This window comes from Balaenoptera borealis (genome assembly GCF_965194805.1).
Source record: "Balaenoptera borealis genome assembly, chromosome: 13".
NCBI classification, from domain to species: Eukaryota; Metazoa; Chordata; class Mammalia; order Artiodactyla; family Balaenopteridae; genus Balaenoptera; species Balaenoptera borealis.
The window spans coordinates 95,754,364-95,776,071 of record NC_138870.1 but is presented as its reverse complement, the minus strand read 5'-3'; the positions used below and the strand labels follow the sequence as shown (position 1 = coordinate 95,776,071).

Below are 21,708 nucleotides of genomic sequence, written 5' to 3'. Positions count from 1 at the left end.
ATAGTGCCTTTTTCATCAGACTGCTGTGGAGATTAAATGAGGAAAATACCATAAAACATTCAGACCAAGGCTTAGCACACAGTAAGTGCTCAAAAAAAGTGCTCTCATTATCACTGTGCAGTTTGTGCTAGGGAAAGCTTTTGGTCGGGAGGGAGGATTGTGTGCAGGAGCTGAGGGGAGGCCTTTCGGGACACTTGTGTGGGGTGGGACTGACTTTCAGGCTGCCCCTCGGAAGTGAGACTGACTTACCTCCCATTGTAGCGAGCTGGGGCCCTCTGCAGGGCTCCTGCCCCTCAGCTGGCCTGTCTCCTCCAGACCAGCCATAGTTGAGGTCTCTGGTCCACTTGTCACTTTGGTCTTTGGCCACTGGGTGGAGATGCCGGCAGGGCTGGGCGGCTGGGCGGAGCTCTGGGGCCACTGCCCAGGGCTGTATCCGTTGACTAGGGTAGCTCCTGCCCCTCCTTCAGACTGGGTGTGTCGCTCTGGCTCCAGCTCCAGCGTACCCGTCGTGCCTGGGGAAATTGTGCCCGGGCCACCCCAGTGTCCGGCCGAGTCCCGGCGGGGCAGCTGGACCTGCAGGAGCTCCAGGAGGCCTTCCCAGTCCAGCCTCGGAAGAGCGGAGGCGAGCGTCGGCTCCTCCGAGTGGGTCCAGGCCCCCTCTCTGGGTGCCCCGAGCAGGCCCACCAGGTCCCTCCAGTCAGGCTCGGCTTGCCTCTCAGGGCCGTGCAGGTGTGGACAGGCTCCCTCAGCCCCCCAGCCCATGGCGGGGGGTGTCTCAGGCCTCCGGGGTTTCGAGAACTCTCCTGGGCCTGCCCTGGAGTTCTCTGGGGGCCTCAAAGGCTGGTGAGGACTAGACAGCTCCTGCAGGCTGCCCCAGCCCCGCTGAGCTGGCCTGTCAGGGGGCTCCCATGGCCCACCCCTGGGGGGTTCCTCCCAGGCCTCTGACTGCCCCCTGTGGCAGGGGGGGCCGCCCAGCAGCTTCCAGCTCTCCTCAGACTCCCTGGGAGGGCCCCTCCATGTTTCCTCTAGGGCTCTGGCAGCCCCCCGGCTGGGCCCCCCAAGTCCTAGCCAGCCCCCCGGGCCTGGGCCCTCCTCCTGCCTGCCCCAGCCTCTCTCCAGGTGTCTGTGTGGGTCCCCGGATCCTAGCGGCTCCTCCTGACTCCGCCACCCTCCCAGAGGCTGTCTTGGGCCCGCCCGGCCACTTTCCAGAGGTCTCTCTGTCCGCTGCTCCCTCTCAGGAGTCCTGGCTGACGTCCTCGGGGGCGGCGAGGACCCCTGGAGCCGCCGTTCCCCCTCAGGCCGCCTCTCGGGGCTCCTGGGATGAGGGGGCTCTGCTCTGCTCCGCCGGGCCGGTTCTGCCTGCTTCGCGAGGGGCTTGGTTACCTGAGGATGAGGTGAGGGGGCGGGTGAGGCTCCAGGACCTTGACTGGGTGGTGTCTGTCTAGGAGGACAGCAAACTGGGGTCTTAGCCAGGCTTCAGGGAGTTGCAAGCTCTGTCCTCACAGCAGGCTGGATTAAAGCAGGTCAAAAAGTACCTAGGGTCTCTGGCTTCCCTCCCTGGGGGTGTCAGCCCTTCCCTCTCACCCACCTTCCTCAGTTCCAGAAAAAGATCTGCAAACAGCTGCTCACTTTCCGGACTTCCCCCTCCCCCCCAAGATATTGATTCCAACCTGGGCTATCAGGTGCCGGAATTTCCACCACCAATACTCCATTCACTGGGTTGGGCCCTGCCATCTAAGAGTTTCTTTAAAAATACCAATCCCCACCCTGGAAGAGACAGCCCTTAGAGCTGGACTGACTGTATGGGGAGGTTTTCCCTGAAAACTTCTCAAGATGGCAAGTGCCTAATGAAGGACGGGGACAGCATGGAAGGGCCATCTTCAAGATGGACTGATTGGGGTCTGTCTCAGTTTTGCTGGCTCTTTGGGAGAGGGAGGAGCTGGACGCCCATGATTGGGACTCTGACCCTTTTGTAAAGAACCTCCCTTCTCAGGACCCCCGCCCAGCACCTGGGGGAGGGGAGAAGCTGTGGCTCACCCCTTGGGGGTGCAGGGGCCCCAGGCAGGCTGGCAGTGCTCACCTCCCTGCTGAGGGCAGGGCTGGACTGTCTTCGGAGAGGTTGGCTCTGAACTTGGCTGGGCCGCCGCAACCGCCCCTCATCCCGGGTCTGGAAGGCCCCCGGTGCCTCGGACTTCCTATGAGCAAACGCACCGCCCCTCTGAGGGCCCTTGGGACTGTCCCACTCCCGGCACCCCAGCTCCTCTACTCCCACCCCCAGTGGAAGAGATGTAGCAGATCCAGGGACCCACCACAAGCTCGTTGAAGGGCCTTAAGTGAGGGAGGATCCTTTCAGGGCCTCAGTTTCCCCTTCTGCAAAATGGGGATAGTCGACACTGCCCTATTCTATCTGCCTCATGGGGCTGTTGTGAAGATGAAATGAGAAAAGGGGTGGGCAAAGGTCGGGGAGCTCAGCCTTGGCCTTGACTGCCTGGCCGCCACCCCACTGGCAGCCCACAGTTCACCCTCAGACAAAGGCTAGACTGGTCCTTGTGGGAATTAAGATTTATTGAGCACCTACTGTGTCCCAGGCAGTGTGCATGCATGATCATAATGGCAAACATTTATGGAGCACTTCCTGTGTCCCAGGCACTTGTACTATCTCATTTCAACTCCTGCAATCCATGAGGTGGAGACAGGAGATGCAGAATGTCATATGCCCCCATATTCCATTCTTTCTGCCCATCTTCTGTCCATATGGTAAATTTTGGACTTCCCAGGCCAACCTGTTTTTCCCCTCAGTACTAGCTGCAGCCATCTAGCTGTTGGTTAAAGAGCTCTTAGCAAGATCAGAAGGAAGAAACATCCTCTTTTCCCCACAACTCCAGAAAGGCCAACATAAAACCGTCCATGCAAATGTCATTTCTAAGACACCCAGACTTCAGGCATTGTTGCCACGTCTGACGAAGACAAGCTCTAAGCTGTAGAAAGTCCCTAGTTCCAGCTAGTTGTCTTGCTTAATAATTTTTAGCCATGGCTATTAATATTTAACGTGACATCTCTGTTGAAATGTAGGAACATCAAACAGAATCTGGGTATATCTCTCCCCTCCCCTGTGTAAGGTGGTCAAAACAAAAGACCTAACCACTCCACTGGATATTTAGGATATTTATTGCAAGAGGGTTTGAGAGTCAGACTTCATCTAAATTGACAAATGGAGCTGTGTCTCTGGTGGCTGAATCAAACCAGAAGCCTGGGAAAGATGACCAGGTGCTGACCTTGACCCAGCCAGTGAAACAGGAAGAAGAATCTCTACTCAGGTCTGAGCCAGGACCCATACCCTGCAGTCTGTCTCCAGCTTGGGGACTAGGCTGAAACTCTACAGAGGCTTTAGAAAGTGAAACAATTAAGGGCTTGGGCTTTGTTCTTGTCTTATGGCTTTTGCCAATGTTATTGGAATCAGATCCATAAACTAATTAGATTTTTTAGCCATTCTTAGCATTGGACTCACAGGAAACCAAAGTTCCCTGCTCTGGAGTAAGTGTTTCTAAGTTTGACGGCTGCCTGATCAGGTTCAATTTTTAATCCAATTTGAAGCGAGAGAGTTTCCCTGCTCTGTGAGATCTGATGCCTTAGAGTGAATTTCCGTCAGAACCGGGGTGTAGGGGCCTCTGCGAAGCAAAAACCCCAACGTTGACTAGGTGGGGCGGATAATGGCAGAAAGTACTCTGTGCAGGGTGGCGAGGCAAACATGCGTTCTCTTCTGAATGAATGCATTTTCCATATAAACTCCAGCTTGTTCAATGAGCATTCCTTCTGAGAAGGTTCCCCCCATGTGGAATGGAGAGAGGGGGGAGAAGGACTCAAAAAAATCCTGAGACTTCGACAGAGACCCAGCCTCCTGATGCTGAAGCAACAGTATTTCCTCGGGCCACCTGTTCCTGAGGGTTGGTGTGGCTGCACCAAGGATGACAAAGAAGCTCGGATGGGCTCTTCCACCTCCAGGGGGTATTAAAGGACAACGGCCGTCAAGTCAGGCAAATTCCATGAAGGCTCTGTTTTGAATTCAAGATACTAGGAAATGCTTATATGATTCTAAGACAAGAAATTCCAAAGGCATCAAGAGGGCAGGAATGAAGATATCAAGGCAAAATTCCTAATGCTTTAATGTGATAGCCCTTTAAGAAAAAATTTCCGGCCTCAGTTAGAACAATGCTTGAACAGAGTAGATGCTCAATAAATACATGTTGAATGAATGAATGGGAAAAAATAAGAGTACAGCTCTATAGCCACCCACTCATAAATTTCAGCCTGTCCCTTAGAGATATTGAAATAGGTTTTGAAATTTTATCTTCAGAGGACGAATGGTTTTCTACTTGGAAAAAAGGCCATACAAGAGGGAAAATTTTAATTACTCAGTAGAGTCGTAAAACCTTGGTTAAAAGTAAATAATCTACTTCACCAAAATATATATGCTAAATATGCAATTTTTATATATCAATCATACCTCAATAAAGCTTTAAAAAAAGGTAAATCTACTTCGAAGAGAGCAAAATAAAATGAATAGAAGTATCTGTGTAAAAACAATTAAATGATTAATAAAAGCATAAATATTCCAGACTTCTACTATACACGCTTTATCTCTCTAAAAGTTAATCATGGTAAGAAAAAAAAAAAGAAGGAAAGAAAATTCAACTTTGGTTCAAAGACCCTGCTGAGTCATCAGGTAAAGTCAAAGGTATGCAAATTGACATCAGACCAAAAATAGTCATCATAAAAGGCCAAAGACAAAGGGGGTTTTCAGGGTAGTGAGACTATTCTGTGTGATACTCTGATGGTAGACACACGTCATTATACATTTGTCTGAACTCAGACTGTACATCACCAAGAGTGAACCCTAATGTGAATTATGGACTTTGGATGATAATGTGTCAGTGTAAGTTTATGGATTGTAACAAGTGGACCACTCTGGCGGGGGATGTTGATAGTGGGGTAGCTGTGCACGTGTAGGAGCAGGGCGTATATGGGAAATCTCTGTACTTCCTGCTCAATTTTGTTGTGAACCAAAAACTGCTCTAAAAAAATGAAAGTTTTTTTTTTTTTAAGAGGCCAAAGAAAGAATTACACTAACGCTGGAGACCACAAAGGTTGTCGCCTGGGTTTTAAATGGATAAAACTGACTGGAAAAGGAATTTGAAGAATAAGAGATAAGGTTTCTCATGCAGATTCAAATCTAAGAAAAAATGTTGTCTAAGGGACAACAAAGAGAGGAATTGTGGATGCAAGATATTACCCACTCCTTAGGGTGATGGAAATGTTCTAAAATTAGGTTGTGGTGATGGTTGTACACCTCAGCCTCGGTAAATATGCTATATTGAATTCTACACTGAAAGTTTTGAGACTTTCAGACCTATGTTTTTTTGTTCTCTTGAACTTAACGAATGGAATTTCAGCCCTGATCCTTAAAGACTCTGAGGCTGGAACTGCTGGAGAAAGAAATCTCAGCCTGATCTGGAGGAAACATTTCTCCTCCCCAAGACTGGGGAAAAGCAGACGTTCTGCTGGGTTGTAAACACCCGCATGAATGGAGCCACTGACCAAGGAGACTTGTGGGATTCCTGAACTTCAGGTGTTGTTGCTGTGTCCCAGGAAAGGAACATTTAACCTCTAAAAAAAGTCTGTCATCCTGTGGGTTCTCTTATTTAAAATATGTGGCTCTGGCCATACGTTTTAAATTGACATCTCTGTTTTCTGAAATGCATGGGACCCGTGAGTTTTCTCCTTTAAGGCAGAAAAAAATCTGAGACACTTTCTTCCCCCTCACATAAGGTGTAAAAAATAAATAAATAAATAAACCTGTGACTCTGGATCAAACAAAGGGTTTGAGAATTTAACCTCATTTAAATTAATGTACTAATGTTCTAATTTTACAGATGAGGAAACTGAGGCTCAGGTAGGTTAAATCACTTTACCACATCACACCAGTTGGCGAATGGCGTTGACCCATGATTTGAACCCAGCCTGCCTGACCCTGGTCTTCACTCTTACCCACTAGGCTATGCACAATATCACTTAATTGTCAAAAACAACTCCTAAGGTGTGGAAACAGAGAGGTGAAGTGATTTGCCTAAGGTCACACAGCCAGTAAGCGGCAGGGCAGGGGTCTAAACCCTTTCCTGGTTTGGAACCTAAGCCTGTGAACCTTCCACCTGTCCTGCCGCCGAGCCTCCGCCCCAGCCCACCTGGCTGCCCCAGCCCTGGGCTCACCTGCGCTCTTGCCCGAAGAGGCGCTCCACCTCTGCACGGCCAGGGCTGCGGGTGCGGCCCCCGTTGCTGCACTGGGGCCCTGGCTCCCTCTGCGCCAGCCTCCTGGGTGGGGGCAGGTCGGCCAGCACGGTGTATTCCTCCCTCTCCAAGTTGTGCCTGGTCTCACCCGGGGGTGCCGAGCTCCGGGAGCCCCCCGAGCTGCCTGGCGGAGGTGAGGGTGCCAGGAGCGCTAGGTCACTGGGCGGGTGGCGGGGTGGGGAGGAGGCTCGAGGGGCATCCCGGTGCCCTATGCACACTTGAGGGGGCAGCACTGGGGAGCCACGCAGAGAGTCGGTGGAGGGGGCCAGGCTCTCCATACTAGTCCCAGTGGGGTCCTGGAAGAAGAGGGAGGGCTCGGGGGCCTGGCGGGGTGGGGACGAGAAGGAGGGTGCATCGCGGTGCCCAATGCATACAGGGCTGGGCATGTGGAGGCGCTCGTGCAGAGAGTCTGTGGAGGGGACAAGGCTCTCGGTGCTGGCCCTGGGGAGATCCTGGAACAAGAGGGAGGGCTCTGGGGCTTGGCGCGGCGGGGAGGAGGCCCGGGGTGCATCGCGGTACCCGATACACACAGGTGGGGGGAACTGAGGAGGCTCATGCTGGGGCGACTGGTCCTCAGCATCTGACGTCTCTGGGAGGAAGGGAAAGGGGTCAAATTGGGTGTGGCGGGGGGGTGAGGAAGCCCGAGGGGCATCCCGGTGTCCAATGCATACGGCTGGGGGCATATAGGGGGGGTCATGGTGGGGCGATTCACTCTCAGATGCGTGGGGGTCTGGGAAAAAGGGAAAGGGGTCATGTTGCAAATAGCGAGGAGGCGAGGAGGCTCGAGGGGCATCCCGGTGCCCAATGCACACAGCGCAGGGAGGCTGGCAGGGCTCCGGAGAGGTCTGGAGTGCACCGCGGGTAGCAGGGTGCAGAGGCGAGGAGGTTCGGGAGGCACTGTGGTGGCCTGGGTAATGGGAGGAGGAAGTGGCCCGGGATGGTGAGTTGTGCTGGGTGGGGCTGGAGGAGGACTTGGGTGAGTCACGCTGAGCTGATCTGATGGGATATGAGGTCTGAGGCCTGTCGCTTTGGGTTGGCCGGAGGGCAATGGATGCCCAGGGAACCTCACTTTGCTTGGAGCGAGATGGGGAAGAGGTTCGGGGGCCATCACCCTGGGTTGGCCGGAGGGGAAAGGAGGCCCATGGAATGTCTTTGTTAGTACGATGGGGAGAGGAATTCCTGGGATTGTTCCGCTGAGAGGAACGATGGGGAGAGGAAGGTCCGGGATTGTCCCGTTGGGTGCAGCCCTGAGAGGAGGAGCTTCCGGGGTTTTCCCGCCGTGAGGACGAGGATTTGGGATTGTCCCATTGGGCACAAGAGGTTTTGGGGTTGTCCCTTTGGGTAGAAGAGGTTCTGGGGGTGTTCTGTTGAATACAAGAAGGTCTGGGGTTGCCCCACTGGGGAGTACCAGTAGGAACAGGAGCTTGAGGGCTGTCCTGTTGGGTAGAAGAGGCTCTGGAGTTGTCTTGTTGGGTGGCTCTGGGGGGAAAGGAAACTTGAGGATTATTTCGTTGGGTGGACGAGGTTCTGGGGGTGTCCCGTTGGGCGACTCTTGAGGGAGAGGATGATCTGGGGGTGTTCCGCTGTGTGGAAGAGGTCCTGGGGGTGTCCTGCTGGGTGGACGAGGTTCTGGGGGTGTCCCGCTGGGCGACTCTTGAGGGGGAGGATGATCTGGGGGTGTTCCGCTGTGTGGAAGAGGTCCTGGGGGTGTCCTGCTGGGTGGACGAGGTTCTGGGGGTGTCCTGTTGGGCGACTCTTGAGGGAGAAGATGCTCTGGGGGTGTTCCGCTGTGTGGAAGAGGTCCTGGGGGTGTCCTGCTGGGTGGACGAGGTTCTGGGGTTGTCCCGCTGGGCGACTCTTGAGGGAGAGGATGATCTGGGGGTGTTCCGTTGCGTGGAAGAGGTCTTGGGGGTGTCCTGTTGGGTGGATGAGGTTCTGGGGGTGTCCCGTTGGGCGACTCTCGAGGGAGAGGATGATCTGGGGGTGTTCTGTTGCGTGGAAGAGGTCTTGGGGGTGTCCTGTTGGGTGGATGAGGTTCTGGGGGTGTCCCGTTGGGCGACTCTCGAGGGAGAGGATGATCTGGGGGTGTTCTGTTGCGTGGAAGAGGTCTTGGGGGTGTCCTGCTGGGTGGACGAGGTTCTGGGGGTGTCCCGTTGAGCGACTCTTGAGGGAGAGGATGATCTGGGGGTGTTCCGCTGTGTGGAAGAGGTCTTGGGGGTGTCCTGCTGGGTGGACGAGGTTCTGGGGGTGTCCCGTTGGGCAATTCGGTGGGGAGAGGAGGCTCGGGAGGTATCGAGTTGTGTGGAAGCAGTCTGGGCAACGTCCCTTTGGGCAGAGCGATGGAGAGAGGAAGCCTGGGGGGTGGCACTTTGAGGACTGCTCTGTGGTGTCGTGGGAGGGGCTGGGGTCAGCACCGACCGGTGCCGCTCCAAGGAGAAGTACCCGCTTTCTCCCCGGAGCTTCGCCCAGTGCTGTCCGGCGCTTCGGTTCCCACCACCAGAGCCTAGAGAGAGAAGAGGCAGGTTCAAGGTAAGGGCAGAGGTCTAGGCAGCTCCCACAGCCTACCTTTCTTTGTCCCCTGGGACAGATGATTGGGGCAGACCCCACACTGTCTCCTTAGAGGACCCACTGTCCCTACCAAACAACTCCACCCCTCTGAGCAACAGATTGGAGGAGGGCTTAGATGCCGCTCTCAAGCTGAGGTCAGGAATTTGAAATTGAAAACCAGGATGACTCAGTCAAAGTGGGGTGGGCTCTAGAGCGGAAGGTCACATAGTCTGGGGGTCCACGAACAAGTCAGAAAAGAGGCAGACGCGTAAAGAGCAGTTTTGAAAATAGCCTGTGAGGGACTTCCCTGGCCGTCCAGTGGTTAAGACTTCGCCTTCCAATGCAGGGGGTGCAGGTTCAATCCCTGGTCGGGGAGCTAAGATCCCACATGCCTTGCGGCCAAAAAACCAAAACATAAAACAGAAGCAATGTTGTAACAAATTCAATAAAGACTTTAAAAATAGTCCATATCAAAAAACTTTAAAAAAAAAAAAAAAAGAAAGAAAAAGAAAATAGCCTGTGTGACCCCAGAGAGGGAGAGCTAGATCAAATAGCAGCTACCAACAAATTTTCATTTCTGTTCTACCTCCTGCAACTGGATTCCGAGGAATTCCCCCCTCTCTTCCAGTGAGACTTGTGTGATTGCTCTAAAAAGTTCCTTTTGTGAACCGGCAGCATTGGCCTCACCCGGGGTTTTGCTAAGAAATGCAGAATCTCAGGTGCACCCTGGGTGCACTGCATCAGAATCACATTTTAATAAGATTCCCAGGTGATTTGCATGCACGTTACAGTTTAAGAAGCCCTGATCTAAGGGATTCATGTAACTTCGCTAATCAGTGACCCCCTCACAACTCCCATCCCCATGAAGGGGCCGCCATGATCATGGTGTCACCCTACACCCCTCTCAGTCCCTTGGTCACCAAGCATGTGGTGGCCACCAGCTGTGTGCGTGTCCCTGGGCTGGTACTTCAGGACAGAAGTAACGGGTATTGTGGCCTTGTCTTGAAGGAGCCACGACTGCCTTCATTAAAGGCCGCACTTAAGAGTCCCTCTTCTCTGGGGAGTTGCCTGGTGGCCTAGTGGTTGGGATTCTGCACTTTCACTGCCTTGGCCCAGGGCTCAGTCCCTGGTGGGGGAACTGAGATCCCACAAGCCACGCAACGCGGCCAAAAAAAAAAGGAAACCCTCTTCTCACACTTTGAAACCTCTGCCTCCTCCAAACTCTCTGAGCTGGTGTCACTGAAGTCTGAGTTTCCAGCACCCATCAAGGAACTGGAACCACACACAGAGCAGCACTTAAAATTTGCGCTGTTGGGAATTCCCTGGCGGTCCAGGGGTTGGGACTCAGGCGCTTTCACTGCCGAGACCGGGATCTAGGATCCCGCAAGCCGGCGATTCGGCCAAAAAAAAACTTTGCCTTGTGGTTGCCTGATGGTCTGATGCCCCACGACGTTCCAAATCTGCACGCTCCTCTCATCCACCTCTTCCCACCTCCCCGCTCTCAGCCACTCTCTTTTCTCACCTGGATGGTTGCAATAGCCCCCCAACAATGTGCACTCTGGGCCCAAGGTTATCACCCATCCAGGGAGATCCTTTCCAAAAGCAAATCTAGCTAGATCACCCCTGCTTACAAGGAGAGATGAAAAGCTGTCACAGATGGGAGAAAATTGAAAGGCATGGTAACTAAACGCAATGTGGGATCCTGGATTGGATCCTGCAACATAAAAGGGACATTTGTGGAAAAACGGTGAATCCAAAGAAAGTCTGTAGTTTAGTTAGTAGTATTGTTACCAGTGTTAATTTCTTAATTTTGATAATTGGGCTATGGTTATGTAAGATGTCAACACTGGGAAAACCCGGGTAAGGGGTATAATGGAAACTCTCTGTACTATCCTTGCAACTCTTCTAAAAGATTTTAAAAAATGCAAAAACTTCAGGGGCTCCCATCTGCACTTGGAATAAAATCCAGGCATTTCCCATGGCTGGCAGGGCTCTGCCTTTCCTCGGTAGGGGCCTCACCTTCTTGTTTACTACTGTGTCTACTGGGCTTAGGAAAGTGCCTAGCACATCATGAGTGAGCAATAATATTGTGCCACCACTTTCCAGCTCTGAGTTGCGCCTCGTCCTGGAGTCTTCCCACCCTCTGAGCATGTGCACTGGCTGAGATGGCGTTTACCACCACTCCCAGTGGCTCACAGCTGGGTCAGCACCCCCAGCCCCAGTTTCTTCCCTTTCCCACCCATCACAAGCATCTCTTGGAGCCTGGCCCACCCAGGATCTGACTTCATTCCTGCAGCCCCCTTAGTGAGCACACAGGGCAGGCTATGCAGATGTTCTAGGGCATCTGTGTTTTGTCCCTCAGCTAGCCAGGCTCGGCACAGCCTGCCCCACAGAGTGTGTCTGCAAACTGAGAGGTGCCCCGAGAGGGATGTCAAGGCATTCCCAACATCTTGGACTTGGCTAATTCCCCCCAGGCCTTGGCCTCCTGCTGCAATTTGGGAACCTGCCGCCAGGCGGACAGTGGTGACTGCCTTTGATCAAGCAGGTCACATAGTGAGGGTCCCCCCACCCCACGGCCCTTGCGTTTAAGAGCAAGAAAGCAGGGATTTAGTACAAAATCCCACCACCTCTCAGGCCATTCACACTGGGGAGGCACTTCTTCCCATACACACTCTCCCCAGGGCCTGATAGGGCAAGGCAGTGGAGGCTGGGGTGCTGACAAGATCTGATGAATGTTTTTAAAGGATGGCTCAGCTGCTGGGGGCAGAATGGACTAAAGGGGCCTGGCAGAAACAGGAGATCTGAAGGCGCCGTGGCAATAACTCCTGGTTTGGTCGGGGAGCAGTGGTAAAGATGGCAAAAAGGAGACATATTTGGGGTGTGTTTTGGAGGTGCTGACCAGAATTGCTGCTGATTGGATATAAAGGGTGAGGAAAGAGGAATCAGGATAACACGAGATTTGGGACCTGAGCCTCCGGATGGGTGGTGACATAGAACAGATTGGAGGAGGAACAGGTTGGGAGGGAGGGTCAGGTTGCTGGTGGCCCCCAACACCGGCCTCCTCTCCACCCCCTTCTCCTACACTCCATATGCTCCTATCACCCCATCTTTCTTCTCTCCTCGAACCTGCCACCTCTGCCCACTCCTTAAGGCTCTGCACTGGCTCTTCCTTCTGTTTCTGAACTTAGATCTCAGCTACAATGTCGCCTCCCCAGAGAGGCCCTCCCTGTCCACCGGCCACTTGCTCTCACAGCCTCCTGTCTAATTGTCCAAAAATCAGTTCCCACTCTCTTGGACTTGGAAAAGATGCCATGTCCTCCGCCGTGCAACACATGGGGGGGCACCTGGCCAGTTTGCCCCATGCTGGGAGGCTGAGCAGCCACTTGGTTAAGGTGGTGTCTGCCAGATCTTCCCATCCTAAGGGTGCCTTTTCCCTCTGTAATCGATATGTAATCTGAGGGGCGATACTCTGAGACCGTGTGAATATACTGTTCCCCGACAACCCTTCACCCAGGAATTTAGCATCAGCCGGTGATTCATGCCTAAACCAGTTATCACTACAGTGGCTGCAATAGTCTCTTAAACTGCAAAAGTCTCCTCTGCCTCGCCCTGCTTCAATTCATCCTTCACACTTTGCCCTAGTGAAATTCTTAAGGCACAGGACCAATTACATCGCTCCCCTTCGCAAAAACCTTCTGTGGCTCCCTGCTACTTACAAAAGAAAAGTCCAGACTCCTTGGCTAGATTCTTGAGGCCCCGCGTGGTCTGGCCCAGCTATATACCACCATCTCTGCTAAAGCTGTGCGTACCAGGATACTCCCTTTTCACACCTCCATGCCTTTACCCAGCTGTTTCCTCAGCTACAGTGCCACGTCCAAAAGGTGTTCCTCTGAGTCCTTCCTTGGCTGGAATGAAGCTCTTTCTCCCCAGACCCCAGCCCCACCCTGACCCTCACCCCCAGCCCTTCTCACAACCCCGCACAGCTGTTTCTGCCCTTCCTCTGTCCTGAGCTGCTGTTTGTCATCACCCATCTGTTTGCTTTACTAGATGATGAGCTTTTCGGGGCAGGGACCGTGTCTGTCTCCTCCTGAACGCCCAAGGTGTCTAGCATCAGGGCTTACACATGGTTAGTGCTCACGTGTTTGATGATTGAATGCTACAGGAGCCGTAGGAAGCCAAGACTGCCTCCTGGGGTTAGGACATGGATGCCCCGCCCCACATCTCCAAATCCTGATGATGCTGAAGACACAGACCAGGAGGCAACGCAGTGCAGTAGTGATGGAGGGCCCAAACTCTGGGGGTCCAGCATCCTGGGTTCACATACCAGCGAGACGCTGACCAGTGTCATGGGCATCTGTGGGCTTGGCCTGACCAGCAGCCTTCTGCCTTTCTCTGGAAACAACACCTCCTTGATTTCCTTTGGGCCATCTCCTATCTCCCACTCTCAGACCATGAAGTTTGCACAGGGGGTTGATCCCATCCCTGATCTCCAGGTTGGGCACATGACTCATGCTGGGTCCCAGGGAGAAAACCCTTCCTGGGACTTTAGCTATATCTATAGGGAAGACTGTGCCCGCTTACTGTGGGAGTTGAAAATTAGGTAGGATACAGCCTGATACCGCTGCTACTCATCCTGCCACCATCAGGGGAGGATCTGAGAATGAAGCCAACACAGAAGAAAGAAGAGCAGAGACCAGATTTCTGATGCCATTTGCATACCTGGATCCAGCCATGCCCGAAGGCATTCCTCTAGACTTTTACTCGGCCAGTTTCCATCACTTGCAACCTGAAGACCCTGACCCACCAGTTGCAAGATGATGTATTTAAAGCAGATTGCATGGCACATTGTCTGCTCCATAATTATATGGGGATTGTTACTGTTATTGAGACTCAAGCTGTCAAAGTAAGATGTATCCAGGGGCCCACGCGGCCAGAGAAATGGTTTTCTGGTTCCCAGGCCCCTGGCCATCACCACACTTGTGGTCACAGGGACCAACCTGGCCTGGCAGAAGGTACTCACCTTCCTTTCTCTGGCCTGCAGTGTCTCCTCCTACAGGGGACCGGGTGAGGAGAGGAGGAGCCCTTCGGGCGCTGTCAGCCCTTGGCCCCTCCTGTGGCTTCCGTGGGATCATCACGGTGAACTTGTCCCCACTGGGGGCCTCCTCTTGCCTCTCAACAGTGTCCCAGTCCTGCCAGGGAAGGGGAGGAGAAAGCCTGTTTGGAGAGCAAGGAGAGAGAGCCCAGGGCCTGCACTCCCAGCATGAGACAGGTAGATGGAAGGGAAGGGAATTGACATTGCAAGAGCACCTGCTGTATGGTCAGGACTGTGCTGGGCTCTTTGAAGGTGTTAACTCAGTGAATGTTCAATCAACCCTGTGCAGTAGGTATGCCCCTTGGTGCTAAGAACTTGCCCAAAGTCACACAGCTGGGAAATGGTTTATATGGGAGGGGACTTGAACCCAGGGTAGTCAGACTCTGTGTGGTAGGAGGGCCTTCGAATAGCGGCCCCTGCCCCAGAGACACCCCCAGGATCCAGAGAGAAGTAGGTGCGTTCAAAGTCTAGCCCCAGGGGCTTTCCTGGTGGCACGGTGGTTAAGAATCCTCCTGCCAATGCAAGGGACACGGGTTCGAGCCCTGGTCTGGGAAGATCCCACATGCTGCGGAGCAACTAAGCCCGTGCACCACGACAACTGAGCCCGCATGCCACAACTACTGAAGCCCACGCGCCTAGAGCCCGTGCTCCGCAACAAGAGAAGCCACAGCAATGAGAAGCCCGCGCACCACATTGAAGAGTAGCCCCCGTTCACCAAAACTAGAGAAAGCCCGCGCGCAGCAACAAAGACCGAATGCAGCCAAAAATAAATAAATTTATAATAACAAAAAAACCCCCCGAAGTCTAGCCCCACCACTTCCCAGATGTGTGGCCTCAAGTAAGTCACTTCCCTTCTTTGAGCCTCAGATTTCTTGCCCCAAAACAGGGACATAAAACTCTCCACCTCAGAGCGGGGTGGTGAGCCTTCCTGAGCCAATGCCTGCAGGGCTGGGTTGTTTTATTCTGAGTCTTATCACTTCCCCCTGGGGTCTCCTGGATAGCCTGCCTCTTCTGTCCCGGGACAACCTTTTGAGGGTCGAATGTCCCAAGAAGTTCCCCTGAGTCTCCTCTTCTCCTGGCTAAATAGCCCCCTGCCCTTGCCAGGCCCCACAGCCTGCTCCCTTTCCTCTGACCCTCGGAGATCTATGCCAGGGCTGGTCATGGGGCTAAGCAGTGTGTGACCAGGGCAGGGCCTAGGTCCAGTCCCACTCTTGATCTGGATACCACACCCAACATCCCGGCCCTCCGTGAACTGAGAGTTTTTGGCAGCCGGAGCCCGTTGATGATTCACGGGGAGCTCCCTGTCAACTGAAACACCTGCCTCCATCTTTTCATAGCCAGACCCTCAGCCCCCTGGGCTGGCCCTGCAGAGCCCCCGGCCCCTCCCAGGTGCATGGTCTGGGGCGGCCCAACATGCTGGCTAAGGCTCCAGAGGACCTCGGCTCCGTTCCCTTTTGTGAGAGGCTCAGCCCCATCTGGAGGTTTGCATGGGACCCCAGGGCTGGCCCAGGAGGGGCAGACACCTGCTCTTGCCCTGGCCTCCCGCCCCCCTCTCACCACGGAGGACGAGTCGCTGGTATCATCAGGGGCTTCGCAGTCAGGGCTGGAGCTGGTGCCAGAGTCAGGGCTCTCGTTGAAGCTGCCGCACAGGGAGGAGGCCAGGCCCTCCAGGTAGGGTGCTGCCTCGGGTTCCTGGCTCCTGGGGGTGGCTGTGAGGCCCTCTGCAGGGAGCCCTGCTGATGGGCCCCTGGGAGAGGAGACAGATCCATGACTTTTTCCCTCAAAGTGATGGGAATTAAGGAGTAACACCCCACCACCACCCAGGTGCACACGCACCTCACTTTTGAGTGGAGGAGGGAGCTAACACCGAGGGCTGCCTGTGCTCTGCCCTTCACGTGGGCTGCCTCGTTTAGCTCCAACAGCCTCCCTTCGAAGTGAGTGTAAAGATTCCCATTTTACAGATGAAGAAACTGAGGCTCAGAGAGGTCAAGGGACTGGCCAAGGTCACAGAGCTAGGAAAAGGCAGAGATGCACTGTGAACCAGGGCTGTGGCCTCAGCCCCCACCATGTTACTAGAGCAGGAGAGAGGACCCCAAGCTTGGTAAGACTAAGACAGAATCATGCTGGGCTAACAGTGGGCTTTGAGAGGGAGCAGGGCTCCAGGGGCAGTGACAGGGCCACTGGTCTGGATGCCAAGGGAGGGAGCTGTAGAGAAAGCCCTGCTTTAAAGAAGCCAGTAGGTTAGAGCTGGCAGTATCCCCAAAAAGTGACCCACCATGGACAACAAGGGGGGAAAGTGGTGGGGAGGTGTGATGAACTGGGAGATTGGGATTGACATATATACACTAATATGTATAAAATGGATAACTAATAAGAACCTACTGTATAAAAAATAAAATTCTAAAATTCAAAAAAAAAAAAAAAAGTGACCCACAAATTGGCCTACGAGACAGAAATGAGTGATGACCCTTAAAAGAGGTCTGTGGTCAAATAAGTTTGAGACATATTACACTCTTCTACCTTCCCCACCCAAAAGCACAGTGCATGCTAGCAAACTAAAAGCTCTGACAAGTCCTGCAAAAAAGATATTCAAATTTGTTTATACCAGACTTTCTGAAACATATTTGATGGCAGAGCTGTTTTTTGTTTTTTTTTTAAATAATGCCTACCTATGAGGAACACATGTTCGCAAAACAATGCTGATTTGATTCAATCCCTCTTCTTTTTTAAACAGGGAAACTGAGGTATAAAAAGAGGGAATAACTTGCCCTAGGTCCCACAGCCCATCAGGGAAGGAGCTGAAGCTGGAACCCAGGTTTCTAGACCCTCAGCCATGCCCTCCCAAGGCACCATGGCCCCAAAGAGGGACTTCGGTCCAACTCAGGCCCCGGGGTGGAGGCAATTCCAGAGCCTAGGGGCAGTGCATGGTCAGGTAGGTGGGTGATAAAAAGTGCCCCTGGGTGCTGAGACTGTTTAATCTCTTAAAGCTGTGCAAAGGGAACCAGGAAATGTGAGTGGGCTGTGGGCCATGCCCACTGCAGGGTGGGTGCACGGCTGCTCCATCCCTTGAGCTAGGGCCCATGGAACATGCCCACTGCTGCCTGTACCCAGGCCGAGTGGACTGACCACGTGACCCACGCCAGCAGCCATCACAGACGGAGGCTGCCATCATGAAGGGGTGTGGGGTGGGATGGGTGAGGGCATCCAACCCCGGGAACCCCTCCTCAGGCCCCAGGGTTCTACCCACCTCTCAGGCCCTGGCCCAAGGCCTGAACCCACCACAGACTGGCAGTTGGAGGTCGAGGCACGGAGCGGGTCCTCAGGGGCGGCCGGGCGGCGGGGCAGGTCGCAGTAGGGCGCCTCAGCACTTGGAGGGCTCCCGGGCTCCTGAGACAGAGTTGGAGAGGAGGCAGCTCGCCGCCCACGTGGGGGCTCCCCTCCCCCTGTGCAGCCCCTCCCCCCACCAGGCGGTGTGGAAGAGTCTCCAGACAGCTCCTCCTGGGATCTCCACTTCTCAGGGAGAGCTGTCCATCAGACTGGAAGTGCTCCTTGGGACCCAAGCTGGGGGCTGGCAGAGGCACAGGGTATGTGCATGCGCACATGTCTACAGGTATGTGTTCGTATAAATTCCTGCGTGTGTGCAAGTATGCGCATGTGCACGCATGTGTATGCGTGCCCGGTGGGTACGCTGATGCGTCTGTTTGCATAAGTGCGTGTACGTTTATTTATATGTGTTTATAAACACACGCATCAGCGTACCCACCTGACTTGTGTACACAAGCAAGCACGTGTGTGTGTCGGCACATATGTATGAGTATGTGCCTGAGGATGTGAAGTGCACACAAGGATCCAAAAGGGTCTTCTGTCGCCGCCAGAACACAAGGATGAGGAGAGAGAGGGAGGATTAAGCTAGCCCGGAGAATGAAGGAAAATGTCTGAGGCAGGAAGAGGTAGTCTGAGGGAGGAGGAGATGGGAAGGAAGACCTTGGAGAAAAGGAGAGATGTGCGCTCCTAAAGGAGGGCCACGGGGCTCCAGGGCTGGAAGGTCAAGGCTCCAGGGGTTGGGGGCAGGGCCCCTGAGCTGACTGAGGGTTTCTCTCTCCCTCCTGCCCTGAGCAGGGCCACACCTGCGAAGGCTGGTGCTGGGCTCACCGGGGGGAACAGCTGCTCACCTCTGGGAAGGCCCCCCCATTCCTCCCCACCTCCCAGGGTGGCAGGGCCCTCCCCCAGTGAGGGGGACAGCGGCCACAGCACCCTGCACCCCGCCTCCTCTCGGATTACCTGGGCGGCGGGCTCCGGCAGTGGCGGCTGGCGGCTGTCAGCACCCTCGTCCCCGGGGGGCTCCAACTCAGGCCCCCACGCTGCTGCCCTCCCAGGCCCCGACTCTGGGCTGAGGCGGCGGCAGCCGAGGCAGTGGAAACCTTAGAGGGGCCAGCTGCGGGAGCAGGGGCCCCTCATTACTGTTTCATAAGCCGGGGCCCAGCCAAGAACAATGCAGGACATGAAACCGCAGGAACCCGATCCTTACGGCTCACCTGAGAGCAGGACCGGGCGGGGGCCTGGGCACGGGCTCCCTGGGGACCTTGGAGCCCAGAACCGGGGCGGAGGCCACAGCCTGGCTGCAGCCCTGGGGTGGGCACAGAGTCTCCAGGTTCCAAGAAGGCCGCCACTCTGGGACCTGGGCAGTGCCAAGGAGTGGGGCTGGGGTGTCTGCCGCGCCATCCAAGCCAGAGAAGGAAGGCCCGTCTGGATTCAGTTTCGCCCCCTGCCCAGGAGCCAGATTCTGATCAGCGCTGCATAGCGGGAGGTGTCAGATCTGCAGCCCGGCCTGGCGCCTTGGCTACCCTGGGGACCTTGCCGCATGAATGAGGAGGGAGCGGCACTCTGGGCATCATCAAGGGGTCCCAGCCCAGCTGGGCCCAGCAGGAGCCCCAGCCTGTCGTGGTACCTCCTCCCTGCTTTCACCTCCAGCCCCCGTCACTACCCACCATCCACACGAGTAGGCCCAGCAACTAATCCCCAGCTCTGATTTCCTGTCTGGCGGGTCAGCACGGGCTCTGGCCTCAGACAGTCATCAGGCCCAATCCTGGTGCCTCCACTTCCCAGCTGGGTGACCTCAGCCCAGTGACTTCCCTCTCTGAGCCTGGTTTTCTCATCTACAAAACAGAGGTGATTAATGGACCCACTCCCTAGGGGTGTTATGAGAATTAAATGAGTTAATATGAGTGAAAGGGCTTAGAACATCTGTACATCTTAAATATAATAAATAATGTAAAAACATTCAATAGAATTTTATTAGTGTTAAATCAATAAATGTTAAATACACTTAAGAATAGATGCATTGAAAAGGAATGTGTGGGACCTGGCATACAGCAAGACCCTCCCCCTCCAGGACCCTCCATCCAGAACCTGGCCATGACCTGGTCAAGGCTGTGTGATTTCCAGGGATAAGCCCTCCTCACACCTCTCAGCCTGGGAGACTCAGCTGAGAGCAGAGCAGAGATGCATCCAGAGCCCAGGATCATAGGGGAGCTGGAGCAAGCTTCTGGGAAAGGTTTGCTCTGTGACCTGGGGCCCTTTCTGCATTTTCTTTCTTTCTTTTTTTTTTTTTTTTTTAAATAAATTTATTTATTTATTTATTTTTGGCTGCATTGGGTCTTCGTTGCTGTGCGCGGGCTTTCTCTAGTTTCAGTGAGCAGGGGCTACTCTTCAATGCAATGAGCAGGCTTCTCATTGCGGTGGCTTCTCTTGTGGAGCGTGGGCTCTAGGCGCGCAGGCTTCAGTAGTTGTGGCACATGGGCTCAGTAGTTGTGGCTCACGGGCTTAGTTGCTCCACGGCATGTGGGATCTTCCCGGACCAGGGCTCGAACCCATGTGCCCTGCATTGGCAGGCGGATTCTTAACCACTGCGCCACCAGGGAAGTCCTTGCATTTTCTAATATAGGTGAAGATGTCAGAACTGGCTCTAGCCCCAGGTGAGACCTTTATCAGGCCCCTCAGGGATGAGTTTGTGCTGGAGTGTAATTAAGGATCTGGGTGGGGGATGCTTTTTTAACACACAGATTTTGTGACTCTACGTGTTTGAAACTGCTCATCCATGAGCAGGACTTTCATCAGCGCCAGGTCCTGATAACTTGAAAGCCTCTATCTCCTGCAGAGGTCTGGCTCCTGAGTGCCTCATATTAAGTAAACTCCTCTCATCTCCAGTGTGTCCCCCAGGCACCTCCCACTCACCACCCCAAACAATTCTAAACGGGCCTCCCATTCCAAGAACCCTGCCTCAGAAAATAACACAGCAGTCAGCCATGTTCCAGCCTCTCCACATTACTCAGTTACCAAATCCTTTAGATTCTCCTATTCAGTTAGTTCTGAAATGTGTCCATTTGTCTCCATCTCAAAATCTCCAGCATCAGGGACTTCCCTGGTGGTCCAGTGGTTAAGACTCCACGCTCCCAATGCAGGGGGCCCGGGTTCAATCCCTGGTTGGGGAACTAAAATCCCACATACCGCAACTAAGCCCGCACACCACAACTAAAGAAGCCCGCGTGCCACAATGAAGACCCAGTGCAGCCAAAATAAAATTAGTTAATTAAAAAAAAAGTCTCTGTCACCTCTGATATGAGTAATTACACTTTTTCCTCATTGGTCACCTTGTTCACTCTCACTCCCTGCTGTCCATTCTCTGTCCTGCAGTCAGAGTGACTTTTGAAAATGCAAATCTGATCACATCACTCCCCTGTTTAAAATCTTTAGCGGCTCCCCATGCCTCTCAGGAAAAAGTCCAAGGTTCTCAGCATGTGCACAAGTCCCCACAAGGCCGGTGAGACCCAGCCCCCACCCCATTCTCCATCCTTGGCTTCTCTCCACCCTCCAGTGTGCCTCCTCCTTTCTGCCTCAGGGGCTTTGCACTTACTGTTCCCTTCCTCTCCTCTTACCCCAACTTCACTGGCGACACCCTTATAGCCCTTACCAAGCAGCTAAAGTATCATTTCCTTGGAGAAACAGTCCCCGAATGCCCTATCATTTACCCTCATGCCACTTGCTGTTCCTTTACAACATTTATCACAACCATGATTCAAAAATTATTTGCATAATTACTTTCTTAGTCTCCATTTCTCTTGCTAGACTACAAGCCCATGAACCAGGAACTGTGTCTGTTCTATTTGTCACTGTTTCCCCAATATCTAGCCTAATGCCTGGCACATTTTAAGCACCTATTCAATATATGTGAACACATGAGCTGGCCCAAGGTCTCAGCTGGGAAGTGGTGGGACTGAGACTAGAACTCAGACCTGTCTGAATCCAAGTTTCTCCTCCTGTTCCATGCTTGCCATCTCCCCACCCATCGGGAGAAGGTCATTTGCATGGGAGATGGACTCACAGGGATTTCAGGCAACTGCTCCCTGAACTTGGGGGCGAGGGTAGGGGAGCTGTTTTTAGAGGTATCAGGACGGGTAGAAAAGAATCTCCCAGGTTTATTTTTCTGGTCGGGAAGGAGGAAGAAAGGAAACGAATGGGTATCGAATTAGCCACATGTGACTTGGGCTAAGCAGGGCCAGATGCCCTGGGTGAGAAGACTTGTTGCCCCACTTTACCCATTAGGAGAGTGAAACCAGAGCAGTCAATGACCCAAGGTCACACAGCGGGTAAATGGCAAACCTAGGACTGGAACTCTGGTCTGCTTTGGCTCCAAAGCTGAACAGCAACTCCCTTATAATGGTCACCTC

The 21,708-nt window shown here is 53.7% G+C and overlaps 1 protein-coding gene across 7 annotated transcripts in view; it reads right to left on the bottom strand.

The window, feature by feature from the left end:
- Positions 1–21,708, bottom strand: part of TRIOBP (TRIO and F-actin binding protein) — a 65,447-nt gene that overhangs the window by 33,462 nt on the left and 10,277 nt on the right. For 4 of the 7 annotated variants that reach the window (XM_082352692.1, XM_082352693.1, XM_082352689.1 and 1 more), the window contains 6 exons: positions 17,229–17,368; positions 15,539–15,728; positions 13,910–14,078; positions 6,265–8,845; positions 2,081–2,195; positions 250–1,383 (listed from right to left, as the gene is read on the bottom strand). In XM_082352692.1, coding sequence (XP_082208818.1) covers positions 250–1,383; positions 2,081–2,195; positions 6,265–8,845; positions 13,910–14,078; positions 15,539–15,728; positions 17,229–17,368 — 4,329 coding nt within the window. The remainder of the gene's footprint in view (positions 1–249; positions 1,384–2,080; positions 2,196–6,264; positions 8,846–13,909; positions 14,079–15,538; positions 15,729–17,228; positions 17,369–21,708) is intronic. The other 3 variants (XM_082352690.1, XM_082352687.1, XM_082352691.1) reach the window with 1 other exon arrangement.